The sequence below is a fragment of the Pristiophorus japonicus genome, chromosome 19 (assembly GCF_044704955.1).
Source record: "Pristiophorus japonicus isolate sPriJap1 chromosome 19, sPriJap1.hap1, whole genome shotgun sequence".
NCBI lineage: Eukaryota > Metazoa > Chordata > Chondrichthyes > Pristiophoridae > Pristiophorus > Pristiophorus japonicus.
In genome coordinates this window covers 34,615,287-34,631,002 of record NC_091995.1, presented here as the reverse complement: position 1 = coordinate 34,631,002, position 15,716 = coordinate 34,615,287, and the positions used below count along the sequence as shown (strand labels likewise).

The 15,716-nt window shown below is 47.4% G+C and overlaps 1 protein-coding gene across 1 annotated transcript in view; it reads right to left on the bottom strand.

Moving 5' to 3' along the window:
• Nucleotides 1-804: 804 nt before the first annotated feature.
• The window catches only part of LOC139230426 (E3 ubiquitin-protein ligase TRIM39-like), a 30,786-nt gene continuing 15,874 nt past the window's right edge, over nt 805-15,716 (bottom strand). Inside the window, exons 4-6 of the mRNA XM_070862264.1 lie at nt 8,727-8,749; nt 7,835-7,950; nt 805-5,910 (exon numbers count right to left, since the gene is read on the bottom strand). Coding sequence (XP_070718365.1) covers nt 5,387-5,910; nt 7,835-7,950; nt 8,727-8,749 — 663 coding nt within the window. The 3' untranslated portion in view covers nt 805-5,386. The remainder of the gene's footprint in view (nt 5,911-7,834; nt 7,951-8,726; nt 8,750-15,716) is intronic.

The following is a 15,716-nucleotide window of genomic DNA, read 5'->3' as shown; positions in this document are numbered from 1 at the left end:
CCTTTTCGTAGGGATTTGTATTCTGGGTTGTTAGTCCGATATTTATGCATATGATTTATGTCGTGATTTATACGAGGGAGGTAGTTGTGGTCATTATGTACAGGGGGCCCAGGGGCAGCACGGGCCCAGCCCACACTGCAATATGTGTGCACAGAGCTGGTCTTGGTTAATCCTTGCCACTGGACCAAGACCGAGCTCTGTCAGGCCCGTGTGGTGGCTGGTGTGCAACGGCCACCACACGTTAAAAAAATCCACACACAGGCACCTTCCACCCTCCAAGATGTAGTTCAGGACCTGGAATATTAGGTCCTTCATTGAAACACCTGTGAACTCATCCTTTTTTGGCGTGGAAGCAAGTCATCCTCGCTTCGAGGGACTGCCTGTGATGATGAGTTGTGTGTATGTTCAATAAAACAAACGAATCTTGGTTGAGCCAAAACCATGTGCTGTGTGTAATTCTGTTCTTACAAAGCCTGACGTCAAGAACTGTGCAACGGGGGACTAGGCATTTAGTAGCCCTTACAATCGGATCGAGGTGTTTCGAATGTTGAAAGGATTCGATAAGGCAGATGCACTGGGGGTAATTGTAATCTAACTCTCCGGGCGGGAATATCACGGGATCAGATGGAATGCTGGTTTTACACCCCACTCGACATTGACAAGCAATAGAGGTTATAAATAGAGATAAGTAGTCAGACTCATTTGCAAAGCTAGAAAGTTGTTTATTGCAAACAATGTTACAATGTGCATTTCTAACAATATTCTACCATTATTGAAATGTTACAAAATAATTGCAGGTAGCAACATCAATACAGTATTATGAATATAAATGTGTACTTCCGGCATTTATATTCTATTTAATCTAGACATTGCACATTTGTGTTCCATTTAATCTAGACATTGTACATTTAATTGCATTTAATCTGACACCTGGGAGTCCCTGGCCAAAGACCGCCCGAAGTGGAGGAAGAGCATCCGGGAGGGCGCTGAGCTCCTCGAGTCTCGTTGCTGAGAGCATGCAGAAAGCAAGCGCAGGCAGCGGAAGGAGCGTGCGGCAAACCAGACTCCCCACCCACCCTTTCTTCCAACCACTGTCTGTCCCATCTGTGACAGAGACTGTAATTCCCGTATTGGACTGTACAGCCACCTGAGAACTCACTTTTAGAGTGGAAGCAAGCCTTCCTCGATTTCGAGGGACTGCCAAGATGAAGATGATTTAATCTAGACATTGCACATTTATATTCCATCTAATTATCAGCAAACAATGTTTCTAAAACATAGTTCAAAGTAATTAAAAGGCTATTGCACAATAATGCGTCCGATTGACAGACCTTAGTCATCTGTGCTTTAATATTGATAGCTTACAAATCAGTGAACAAACTCAATCACAAATATTCCAAAAATTAACACTTCTGTAAAACATTCAACTCATCCCATGAAATTCAGAAAATTCCATCTGTTGATTCTCGGATATATTTACAAATTGCCCGACATATTCATTTCTTTGCGCAACGGAAAAGCCACAACCAGGTCCGCCGTTACTTGACAGGACTCCCAAAACGTTTTCAAAAACTTTGTAAATTTAGAAGTGACATTTTTTAATAGTCGCGATTGAAAACTGTAACGTATGTACCTGTGAGTGTGCTCAGAGGTTTGTGGAGCTGTTGCATTGTGAGTGGCTGAGCCAGTCACGTGACATTCACAAGACTCAATAAAACCCCAGCCAGTTGGGTCTAGGTCATCCATGATGAGGTATGCAGTTGTGAGCCTGGTGGATGAAGTGGTAATGTGTAGTGTGATTGTTAAACCTTTGTTAATTAACCAACCAGTTTGTGATAGCAATGTGCTGAGTTGAACTCTTAAGTAAAGAACCACGAAGCAAATACATTACAAAAACCAAATGGCATTTGGCCCAACTGGTCCATGCCAACCTTTATGCTCCACTTTAGACATCTCCCACCCACTTCATCTCACCCAACCAGCATAACCCTCTATTCCTTTCTCCCTCATATGCTTAGCTAGCTGCCCCCTTAAATTTATCGATACTATTCGCCTCAACTACTCCCTGTGGTAGCGAGGTCCACATTCTCACCACTCTCTGGGTAAAGAAGTTTCTCCTGAATTCCCTATTGGATTTATTAGTGACTATCTTATGTGGCTGGCCCCTAGTTCTGGTCTCTCCTGCAGCTGGAAACATCTTCTCTATCGAACGCTAGGCCTCTATCAGGTCACCCCTCAGAATTCTCTCTACTGTTCAATGTTGCTTGATAGGGCATGTTTGATGCCCTAACTACTCGTTATGGTAGCGAAGGGAAAAGAGTATTTTTTTAAAACTTTTAATATCTGATATTTAAAGGAAAATTTAGCAGGGAGCAAAAAGCAAGGGGACATGGGACTAATTGGACTGCTCTTTCAAAGAGCGGGCACAGGCACGATGAGCCAAATAGGCTCCTTATGTGTTATAACATTCTAATGTTCTATATTGAGGGAGATCACTCCCATACATGAAATGCAACAGTCCAGGCTAAATTCAAACATACTCTACACTGTTCTGTGAATGCACCTTGAAGCCAGACTCAGAGTCTCATCACCAATGTAATGTTTCCAGTTTTTCACAAAATACGTTCCGCGGGCGATATCCAGCCTGCCAGGTTATTCTATCCGGCCCGCTGGGACAGAAATAGAACGTGAGCCAGAGGTCGAGCTACACAATCGCCTATCCACTTTCACTTCTCAGGGGTCAGAGACAGACCCGAAGAAACATAGTAATACTTCATTCGCAAAAGCGATTCTCCCCGGCCAGATCTCAAAAGGATCTGTTCCGTGATTCTGGGCCCCAATGGTAGACACCTGTACCCAGAATGCAATGCGGTCTCGAATATGCCCTATCCGATTTAGAGTGGTGTCATGGCTGCTCATCTCCATGACTCTTAGATAGAAACATAGAAAATAGGTGCAGGAGCAGGCCATTCGAGCCTGCACCACCATTCAATATGATTATAGCTGATCATGCAACTTTAGTACCCCATTTCTGCTTTCTCTCCATACCCCTTGACCCCTTTAGCCATAAGGACCACATCTAACTCCCTTTTGAATATATCTAATGAACTGGCCTCAACAACTTTCTGTGGTAGAGAATTCCATATGCCCACAACTCTGAGTGAAGAAGTTTCTCCTCATCTTGGTCCTAAATGGCTTACCCCTTATCCTTAGACTGTGTCCCTTGGTTCTGGACTTCCCCAACATTGGGAGCATTCTTCCTGCATCTAACCTGTCCAGTCCTGTCAAAATTGTATATGTTTCTATGAGATCCCCTCTCATTCTTCTAAATTCCAATGAATATAAGCCTAGTCGATGCAGTCTTTCCTCATATATCAATCCTGCCATCCCAGGAATCAGTCTGGTGAACCTTTGCTGCACTCCCTCAATAGCAAGAATGTCCTTCCTCAGATTAGGAGACCAAAACCGTACCCAATATTCAAGGTGTGGCCTCACCAAGGCCTTGTACAACTGCAGTAAGACCTCCCTGTTCCTATACTCAAATCCTCTCGCTATGAAGGCCACCATGCCATTTTCCTTCTTCACCATTTGCTGTACCTGCATGCCAACTTTAAGTGACTTATGTACCATGACACCCAGGTCTCGTTGCACCTCCCCTTTTCCTAATCTGTCACCATTCAGATAATATTCTGCCTTCCTGTTTTTGCCACCAAAATGGATAACCTCACATTTATCCACATTATACTGCATCTGCCATGTATTTGCCCACTCACCTAACCTGTCCAAGTCACCCTGCAGCCTCTTAGCATCCTCCTCACAGCTCACACTGCCACCCAGCTTAGTGTCATCTGCAAACTTGGAGATATTACATTCAATTCCTTTGTCTAAAATCATTAATGTATATTACCGGAGAAAGTGACCAGCGCCTGCATCTTTCCCTCCCGGTATCCAGAGAAGTTCTCATCTGGCACCAATTGGGATGGCATCAGTAATCTTTGCAGAGGGACATAAGGATGACTGAGGTGGGAAATTGATGCTGATGTTAAATTATGCGGACAGGTTGCACAGACTAAGCTGGCATTCCCTTGAATATAGAAGATTAAGGGGTCTAAGATCTAACTGAGAAGTTGATGGGTTAGATCGAGAGAAACTATTTGCTCCAGTGGGAGGAGGCCAGAACAAGGGGGCGTAACCTTAAAATTAGAACTAGGCTGTTCAAGGATGATGTCAGGAAGCACTTCTTCACACAAAGGGTAATGAAAATCGGGAACTCTCTCCCCCCAAAAATCTGTCAAGGTTGTCGGGTCAATTGGAACTGTGATAGATTTTAGTTAAGTAAGAGTATTAAGAGTTATGGAACCAAGGCGGGTTGAATGAGTTAAGGTACAGGTCAACCATGATGTGAATGGGGGGTAGGGGGAGAACAGGTTCGGAGGGGCCGAACGGCCTCCTGCTGTTCCTAATGTAAGGGGTAAAGGAGCAAAGGCGGGAAAATGGAGATGAGACACAGATCAGCCACGATGTGATTTAAATGGTGGAACAGGCCTAAGGCTGAGTATAAAAGTAGTGAAGTCCTGCTACAAATGTACCACACCTGGAGTACTGCATACTGTTTTGGTCTTCTTACTTAAGGAGGCATATGCTTGTATTGGAGGCAGTTCAGAGAAGGTTCACCAGGTTAATTCCTGAGATGAAGGGGTTGTCTTATGAAGAAAGGTTGAGCAGGTTGGGCCTGTACTCATTGGAGTTTAGAAGAATGAGAGGTGATCTTATTGAAACACATAAGGGGGCTCAACAGGGTAGATGCAGAGAGGATATTTCCCTTCGTGGGGGAGTCTAGAACTAGGGGGCATAGTTTCAGAGGGAGGGGTCACCCATTTAAAACTGAGATGAGGAGGAGTTTCGTCTCTCAGAGGGTCGTGAATCTTTGGAATCCTCTGCCCCAGAGAGCTGTGGAGGCTGGTGGAGGTAGAGCTGGTCTCCAGTTAGTCTTGGGTAATCCTTGCCACTGGACCAAGACCTAGCTCTGTCAGGCCTGTGTGGTGGCTGGTGTGCAACGGCCACCCCACGTTAAAAAAATCCACGCACAGGCATCTTCCACCCTTCAGGATGTATTTCGGGATCCGGGAATATCATTGAAACACCTGTGAACTCATCCGTTTTCAACGTGGAAGCAAGTCATCCTCGTTTTGAGGGACTGCCTGTGATCGAATATATTCAAGGTGGAGACAGGCAGATGTTTGAATGATAAGGGAGCCAAGGGTTTTGGGGAGCGGGCAGGGAAAGTGGAGTTGAGGCCAAGGTCAGATCAGCCGTGATCTTATTGAATGGCAGAGCAGGCTCGAGGGGCCAAATGGCCTACTCCTGCTCTTATCATGTTCCTCCGTTAAATGCGTAAGGTAACTAGTTTCAGTGAGTCCACTTTGCAGCCAGTGTAGAAGTAAGGATACAGTTCCTCGGTGAAGGTGTCAGTGAAGGTGAAGAGATGGGACATGTCGTCGGCATTGTAAAAGGACACCTGCTCGCCCTCGTAGTCCAGGTAAACGCCGATCCTCCGGGGCCTGATGCTCAGGGGCAGAGGGGTGCGAGGCGAGGTGAGGGCCGCGTACTCCTCGCCAGACCGCCTCACGGCCCAGACGCCGGCCGCGGGCCCTGGCGTGAAGCCCTCCTGGTCGGCCACGGAGGCCTTGGCCACCCCCACCGCCCAGTCCCAGTTCATCCTCACCTCCACCTCCCAGTAGATCCTCCCGGAGGCGAATCCCTCGGAGCCCAGCGCACAGAGGCTGCGGCCGACGTGGGCCCGGCCTGCCCGGACCTGCTTCTCCACCCCTGCGCGCAGGCGTCTGCAGTCGGCCGACAGGCTGAGGCGAGGGTGCGCCGTCTTGGCATCGAGAACCAGCGGCGCCGGAGCTGAAGCGGGATTAACGGTGGACAATGGGTGGCTCAGCCGGGCAGACGGGGTCGACAGACACACAACGGGAGGGGGGGGGAGGGAGGCGGAATCCCCCTCGAGACCAACGTCAGCTACTGACGGTAAAGGAACCGAGTATACAGGCGCTGTGTATAACGGGCGGCCAGTCCTCTTAGGCCTGCTCCCCTGTTCCACGTCCGATTGCCCCGCCCCACCCCTGTGCCATCAAAATTCCTCGGACCCCCGTAACACAAGTATTATTCCGTTATAATAATTTGTGGAGGTTGGGGGTGGCGGGGACCAGAGTGTTCCACTGTCTGGGGGGGGGAGGGGGGGGTGAAACTGATTGTTCCACTGTCTGTGGGTGGGGACAGATTGTTCCATGATCTGTGTGGGGGGAACAGATTGTTCTATGGTCTGTGTGGGGGGAACAGATTGTTCCATGGTCTGTGTGGGGGGAACAGATTGTTCCATGATCTGTGTGGGGGGAACAGATTGTTCCATGGTCTGTGGGGGTGGGGGGGGTGAAACAGATTGTTCCACTGTCTGTGGGGGGGGGGGGGGGGGAGACAGATTGTTCCACTGTCTCTGTGGGGGGGGGGAACGGGGGGGAACACCTTGTTCCATGGTCTGTGGGGGTGCAGGGTGAAACAGAGTGTTCCACTGTCTGTGGGGGTGGGGGACAGATTGTTCCACTGTCTGTGGGGGGTGAAACAGATTGTTCCACTGTCAGTGGGGGTGGGGGACAGATTGTTCCACTGTCTGTGGGGGGCGGGGGACAGATTGTTCCACTGTCTGGGGGGGGGGGGTGAAACTGATTGTTCCACTGTCTGTGGGGGGGGGACAGGTTGTTCCACTGTCTGTGGGGGGGGGACAGATTGTTCCACTGTCTGTGGGGGGGGGGGGGAAACAGATTGTTCCACTGTCTGTGGGGGGGGGGAAACAGATTGTTCCACTGTCTGTGGGGGGGGGTGGTGGACAGATTGTTCCACTGTCTGTGGTGGGGGGAACAGATTGTTCCACTGTCTGTGGGGGTGGGGGACAGATTGTTCCACTGTCTGTGGGGGGTGAAACAGATTGTTCCACTGTCAGTGGGGGTGGGGGACAGATTGTTCCACTGTCTGTGGGGGGCGGGGGACAGATTGTTCCACTGTCTGGGGGGGGGGGGGGTGAAACTGATTGTTCCACTGTCTGTGGGGGGGGGACAGGTTGTTCCACTGTCTGTGGGGGGGAGGGGGGTGGACAGATTGTTCCACTGTCTGTGGGGGGGGGACAGATTGTTCCACTGTCTGTGGGGGGGGGGAAACAGATTGTTCCACTGTCTGTGGGGGGGGGAAACAGATTGTTCCACTGTCTGTGGGGGGGGGGGGGGTGGTGGACAGATTGTTCCACTGTCTGTGGTGGGGGGAACAGATTGTTCCACTGTCTGTGGGGAGGGGGGGTGGACAGATTGTTCCACTGTCTGTGGGGGGGGGGACAGGTTGTTCCATGCTCTGTGGGGGGGGACAGATTGCTCCATGGTCTGTGGGCGGGGGGGGAGGGGGCAGATTGTTCCACTGTCTGTGGTGGCGGGGGGGGGGGTGTGCGGGCAATGGTGAGACGAGGGCTATTCTAACCTCAGCCGCCCGTTGGGAAACTGACGGAATCTCGTGCAGTGCAGTTTTTAACCCCTCCCCACCCCGGTTTTACTCGCCACAGCGGTCAATATTGGGCCGGGTATAAAATCGGGATTCCATCCAATCCCGAGGGGAGCCCCCACCCCCCTACGTTAGGTAAAATTAACCCCCCCTTCCCAATTCATTTGCTACAGGGATACCAATTGCAAACAGCAAATGTTGATGGTTACTTGTATCACCATAATCAACACCCCCCCACCCCCGCCAGCCCCCTAATGTTATCAACAGACTAAAGGCCTAATGTTACCTGTCCTGATTTCTTTGAACAGCCGTCTCCACACCATGTACTGCAGAGGTCCATTGAATTCTCCCAGGGTCAGAGCTTCAGACACCTCCCGGGGAGTCTGATAATCGTAACCACACCTGACCAAACATTGGAAATTGTTTAATTTCAAGGGTTGAGTCAATAAACGCATTGAGGGGAGAGGGAGGGGGCAGTTGAGGGGGGGGTTAATGTTAACTTTGGGCGATGGGTGTAAGATGGGGGATAATGAATTGCCGCCCATTGCAGACCCCCTCCAACTTCACTTTACATCGAAGTCGACACCGGGCAGAGTGTCGTTACTGACTGGAGGTTAAGCAACTCCCTGGGCGGGGCTCAGAAAGGAGACGTCACAGCAGGGGAGTGCACTGGACAGGTTGATGGAGATTGAACGGAAATGGGAGAGGTGAAACAGTCGGGGGGGTGAAACTGGATCTGGGCGGAGACCAGAACAACAACAACTTGCATTTATATAGCGCCTTTAACGTAATAAAAAAAGAACCAAGGCGTTTCACAGGAGCGATTATCAAGCAACATTTGGCACCGAGCCAACATAAGGAGATATTAGGGCAGACGACCAAACGCTTGGTCAAAGAGGTAGGTTTTAAAGGGGCATCTTAAAGGAGGAGAGAGAGATGGAGAGGTTTATGGAGGGAATTCTGGAGCATGGGGACTCAGCAGCTGAAGGCACAGCCGTCAATGGTGGAACGATATAAAAATCGGTAGGATGAGCAAGAGGCCAGATTTAGAGGAGTGTAGATATCTCGGGGGTTGTGGATTTGGAGGAGTTTACAGAGATAGGGAGGGGCGAGGCCATGGAGGGATTTGAACACAAGAATGTACATATTAGTTAAGCGTACATAAAAATAGGACATACTGTTTAATGATGAACTTCATATCCTAGAATGAAAACACAAGGTAAAATCAGAATTGAAGTTCTGCAGAGAGATGAATAAAAATTGTGATACCTTCAGTGAATAATTAATTCAATATTATACAAATCTAAAATCCTCTCATTGTTCCAAAACAGAATTAAGTATTAGTTTAATTAACTTAATTAATTAACTTATTAACTGAATGAAAGTGAACAGATCATCTCGAGTCCAATCAGGGTTAATTTTGACTTTGTGTGACGGTATAAATCAAGCGATTGCAAATTGACAGCCCATATGAAGTTGTATGGACAGCAGCTGATCCGAGATCACCCATTATAGACTATCGCCCAGAGTCAAAGTTACCCCCACTGTGTTTGTGTAACCTCAATAATGTCAGCTGTGGCTCTGTGTCAGAATTCCCACCCCAGAGACTTGAGCACAGTCCAGACTGGCATTCCCAGTGCCAGTACTGAGGGAGCGCTGCACTGTCGGAGGTGCCGTCTTTCGGATGAGACAATGAACTGCGTCTGTCCTCTCAGGTGGACGAAGTAAAAGATCCCACGGCACTATTTTGAAGAAGAGCAGGGGTATTCTCCCTTCCCCGGTATATCCCGCCAAAACAGGTGACCTGGCCATTCATTTCACTGCTTGTGGGATCTTACTATGCATAAATTGGCTGCCGCATTTCCGACATAACTACACTTCAAAAATAACTTAATTGGGACATCCTGAGATTATGAAAGGTGCTCTATAAATGCACAAATGTTTTCCGGTTCTGACAAAAGGTCATCGACCTGAAACGTTAAACTCTGTTTCTCGCTCCACAGAGGCTGCCTGGATTGCTGAGTGGTTCCAGCATTTTCTGTTTTTATATACTGTTTTATGCAAGTCTTTCCTTCTTTCAATAGAACATGCAACCGGGGAATAGAGCACTCGATCCTCGGGTGATAGGCTGGTTATACCGTGTACGGTTCAGGTCACCATAGTGCAGGCCGAGAAGGGGGCGCGGGGGGGAGGGACCAAATAGATACTGTGAAATACGCATCTGAGCTACGAGGAGAGACTAGGGGGTTGCTGGGAATAATGACGCTGGAATTACATGGTTCTGGGCAAATCTTACAAAGGTTCAGTATTTCATTGGTCTGGGTGAACTGACCCCTAATAAAGGATTCAGCACCGCTACAAGCTCTGTAACCAGAGCTTCAACTCAGAAAAGGGCGGGTGAAAGACAACAGATTTAGCTGGCAAAGCAACGGGACAGTTGGGATCATTTTCACCGTTCGCATAAAACCAGCGTTATTGAATAGGCCTCTGTGTCCCTCTCCCGATTTTTATTTTTCTTAACTTCCAACGGAAATAAAAATGCAAATCGGGCAACCGACTCGCTATCACATCGGCAAGAGTGAAAATTGCTTCCATATTGTGCCAGTCAGAAGGTGGAGCCTCGTGCTGCTCGAAAATGCAGGAGACACCCCGGTAGAATTTTGGAGAAGATGGAATTGAGGGGTGTCGGAGATCGAATAGGTGCACAGGAACCCGATTGGTCTGGATTCTGTGCGATAGTGTGAAATGGGTGGTAGCGAATTGGCAGTTCACAGGAGTACATAGAATATACGGCACAGAAACAGGCCATTCGGCCCAACCTGTCCATGCCGGCGTTTATGCTCCACTCGAGCCTCCTCCCCTCTTTCCTCATCTAAATCTATCAGCATAACCCTCTATTCCCTTCTCCCTCATATGCTTGGCTAGCCTCCCCTTAAATGCATCGATACTATTCACTTCAACCACTCCCTGTGGCAGCGAGTTCCACATTCTCACCACTCTCTGGGTAAAAAAGTTTCTTCTGAATTCCCTATTGGATTCTTCGTGACAATCTTATATTGATGGCCTTGAGTTATAAGAACATAAGAAATAGGAGCAGGAGTAGGCCATTTGGCCCCTCGAGCCTGCTCCGCCATTCAATAAGATCATGACTGATCTGATCATGGACTCAGTTCCACTTCCCTGCCCGCTCCCCATAACCTTTACTCCCTTATCGCTCAAAAATCTGTCTATCTCCACCTTAAATATATTCAATGACCCAGCCTCCACAGCTCTCTAGGGCAGAGAATTCCACAGATTTACAACCCTCTGAGAAATTCCTCCTCATCTCAGTTTTAAATGGGCGGCCCCTTATTCTAAAACTATGCCCCCTAGTTCTAGATTCCCTCATGAGTGGAAACATCCTCTCTGCCTCTACCTTGTCGAGCCCCCTCATTATCTTATATGTCTCAATAAGATCACCTCTCATTCTTCTGAACTCCAACGAGTACAGGCCCAACCTATCATCATAAGACAACCCCTTCATCTCTGGAATCAGCCGAGTGAACCTTCTCTGAACTGCCTCCAATGCAAGTATATCCTTCCTTAAATAAGGAGACCAAAACTATATGTAGTACTCCAGGTGTGGCCTCACCAATACCCTATACAGTTGTAGCAGGACTTCTCTGCTTTTATACTCTATCCCCCTTGCAATAAAGGCCAACATTCAATTTGCCTTCCTGGTCACTTGCTGTACCTGCATACTAACTTTTTGTGTTTCATGCACAAGGACCCCCAGGTCCCTCTGTACTGCAGCACTTTATATTTTTTCTCCATTTAAATAATAATTTGCTTTTTTATTTTTTCTGCCAAAGTGGATAACCTCACACTTTCCCACATTATACTCCATCTGCCAAATGTTTGCCCACTCACCTAGCCCGTCTATATCCCTTTGCAGATTTTGTGCGTCTTCCTCACAACCTGCTTTCCCACGCACCTTTGTACCATTATGCTCAAGTGGAAACATTCTCTCTGTATCCACTCTATCAAAACCTTTCATGATTTTAAAGACCTCTATTAGGTCACCCCTCAGCCTTCTTTTTTCAAGAGGAAAGAGACCCAGCCTGTTCATCCTTTCCTGATAGGTATACCCTCGCATTTCTGGTATCATCCTTGTTAATCTTCTCTGCGCCCTCTCCAGCGCCTCTGTATACATCTCTCCCGATTTAGGTGAAGCGAATGGTAATAAAGATGGAGAGCTGCTGGCCCATTATACACCATGGCAAGAAGTTAAGATTGATCCCATGGAGGATTGGCAATGCTGGCTCTCGACTGCACCCCTGAACAGGTTCCTGTGTTCACAGAATAGCGAGCCCATTCTGACTAGTGGGGTACCACAGGGATCAGAGCTTGGGCACCAGCTATTCACAATATATAGAAATGATTTGGATGAGGGAACCAAATGTAATATTTCCAAGTTTTCTGATGACACAAAACTAGGTGGGATTGTGAGTTGTGAGGAGGATGCAAATACGCTGCAAGGCGATTTAGATAGGTTGAGTGAGTGGGCAAACACATGGCAGATGCAGTATAATGTGGATAAATGTGAAGTTATCCACTTTGGTAGGAAAAACATAAGGACAAAGTATTATTTAAATGGTGATAGCTTGGGAAATGTCGATGTACAAAAGGACCTGGGTGTCCTTGTACACCAGTCATTGAAGGCAACCATGCAGGTGCAGCAAGCAGTTAGGAAGGCAAATGGTATGTTGGCCTTCATTGCAAGAGGATTTGAGTACAGGAGCAAGGATACCTTACTACAGTTATACAGGGCCTTGGTGAGACCGCACCTGGAGTATTGTGTGCAGTGTTGGTCTCCTTACCTAAGAAAGGATATACTTGCCATGGAGGGAGTGCAGCGAAGGTTCACCAGACTGATTCCTGGGATGGCAGGACTGTCGTATGAGGAGAGATTGGGTCGACTAGGCCTATATTCACTGGAGTTTAGAAGAATGAGAGGAGATCTCATTGAAATGTATAAAATTCTGACTGGATTGGATAGACTGGATGTGGGGAGGATGTATCTCCTGGCTGGGAAGTCGAGAACAAGGGGTCACAGTCTCAGGATACGGGGTAGGAAATTTAGGACTGAGATGAGGAGACATTTCTACACTCAGAGGGTGGTGAATCTGTGGAATTCTCTACCACAGAAGGCTGTGGAGGCCAAGTCACTAAATATATTTAAGAGGGAGTTGGATGGATTTCTAGACACAAAAGGCATCAAGGGGTATGGGGAAAAAGCGGGAATATGGTGTTGAGACAGAGGATCAGCCATGGTCATATTCAATGGCGGTGCAGACTCGAAGGGCCGAATGGCCTAATTCTGCTCCTATTTTCTATGTTTCTATTCCTTAGCTGCACATATCACGTTGAATTCAGAGTTAATATCAGTGTACAAAACACACAGCTCACGCCTCCTGATAAGTAACTGTTTGGGATATCAGTAACCACTCGGTAAACACGTGGCAATTGTTCGGACTCCCACAGACCCAGTAACAGTGAGGAGTGTTCCTTTTTTTAACCTGCACAGTACTGCTAAGCACAATCCTGTACCAGAGCAGTTACGTTCCTGTCATCTTATTCCTGTCCCTTGCTTACTTATCCCACAAACAGGCCGGGGAACTTTTCTTCACAAAAGAGAAGGCGGAGGGTTAGATTCCCTGGAACTTAGAAGGTTAAGTGGTGATTTTTTTTTGTACGATATAAAATGTTGCTTTTTTTTAAAATAGTAAAGCCATAAATACATATTTTTTTATAGAAACAAAATTATACCAGGTCACTATTTATAACTTTCATTCTCTTTGCTTTGAATCTCTGGTGTCCAGCAATCCCTGGAGTGCAGCTTCTGCCTTGAGCAGAGTTGTGTCTGTCTTGGCCCCATGTCAGTTCTAGAGCAATAAGTTTCAAATGCACCCGCACATGCCTCTGGTACTTACTGCTGGTCTTTTGCACACACAGTGAAACGTGCCACCAAAGTCAATGTAAACGTCATCCCCCACTATATGGAAGATTTTACCAATGACTATTCTGTCTTTGACAGGGCCCATCTGTGTCAAAGGGGACGCGAATGAGTCCGTTTCTGATCGACGTCTTCAAGATATTACGGGGAACTGAGAGAGAGGTAGTAGATAGAAACTATTTACATTGGTTGCGGAATCTAAGACTAGGGAACACAGCCTAAAAATTAGAGCCAGGCCTTTCACAAGCGAAGTTAGGAAACACTTGTAGACGCAAAGGGCGGTAGGCATTAACGTAAAATCTGAGATTGATAGATTTTTGTTCACCAAAGTATTGAGGGATATGGGGCAAAGGCGAGTATGTGGAGTTAGGTCACAGGTCAGTCACGATCTCACTGAATGGCTGAACAGGCTCGAGGGGCTGAATGGCCTGCTCCTGTTGATATGTTCCTGAGGGTGACTTGTCATTGAATCATAAAATGGTTACAGCGGGAAGAAAGCCATTCGGCCCGTCGAACCCATGCTGGCTCTCTGCAAGAGCACCTCAGCTAGTCCCACTCCCCTGCCCTTCCCCCCTAGCCCTGCAAATGTTTTTCTTTGAGGTAGTTATCCAACTCCCTTATGAAAGCCACGATTGAGTCTGCCTCCACCACCCTTTCAGGCAGCGCATTCCAGATCATAAATCACTCACTATTAAAAGGTTTTTCCTCACGTCGTCTTTGGTTCTTTTGTCAATCATCTTAAATCTGTGTCCTCTGGTTCTCAACCCTTCTGCCAATGGGAACAGTTTCTCTCTATCTACTTTGTCCAGACCCCTCATGATTTTGATCACATCTAATAAATTTCCTCTCAACCTTCTCTGCTCCAAGGAGAACAACCCCGGCTTCTCCAGTCTATCCACGTAACTGAAGTCCCTCATCCCTGGAATCATTCTCGTAAATCTTTTCCGCACCGTCTCTAAGGCCTTCACATCCTTCCTAAAGTACGTTGCCCAGAATTGGACACAGTACTCTAGTTAGGGCCGAACCAGTATATTATACAGGTTCATGATAACTTCCTTGCGTTTGTACTCTATGCCTCTATTTATGAAGCCCAGGATCCTGTAAGCTTTTTTAACCGCTTTCTCAACCTGCCCTGCCGCCTTCAACAATTTATACACACATACCCCCAGGTCTCTCTGTTCATGCACCTGCTTTAGGATTGTACCCTTTAGTTTATATGTCCTCTCATTCTTTCTACCAAAATGTATCACTTCTCAATTTTCTGCGTCAAATTTCATCTGCTACGTATCCACCCATTCCACCAGCCTGTCTATGTCCTCTTGAAGTCAATCACTGTCTTCCTCACTGTTCACTATACTTCCAAGTTTTGTGTCATCTGCATAGAGGTTTTTAAAGAGTATGAAAGCGCTATAGAGAGGATGTTTCAAATTGCAGGGGAGACCAGAGCCAGAGATCATCAATATAAGATAGTCATCAATAAATCCAATAGGGAATTCAGGAGAAACATCTTTACCCAGAGAGTGGTGAGAATGTGGAACTCGCTGCCACAGGGAGTGGTTGAAGCAAATAGTATCGATGTATTTAACAGGGAAGCAAGATAAGCACATGAGGGAGAAAGAAATAGAAGGATATGTTGATTGGGTTAGAGGAAGCAGGGTGGGAGGAGACTCATGTGGAGCAGAAATACCGGCATAGACCTGTTGGGGTAAATGGCGTGTTTCTGGAGTATAAATACTATGTAGTACATAAAATTAGGAAGAAAAAAAGAACTTGCATTTATACAGCATCATTCTCAACCTCAGGATGTCCCAAAGCCCTTTACAGCCAATTAAGTACTTTTTGAAATGTAGTCACTGTTGTACTGTAGGAAATGTGGCATCCACACAGCCACAAACAGCTATGAAACAATGAATTGGTTTAGGGATGAATATTGGCCAGGACAGTGCCATGGGATCGTTTACGTCCACCTGAGAGTGGCACCTCCGACAGTGCAGCCCTCCCTCAGCACTGCATTGGGAGTGTTAGCCTAGATTTATGTGCTCTAGTCTCTGGAGTGGGACTTGAACCCACAACCTTCTGACTCAGGAGCGATGGTGCTAACCTGCTGGTTCCAGGGCCGCCGCTCCTCCTTATATCCCCGACCTGTGGGGCGCCACGAGGAAACACCAGCTGC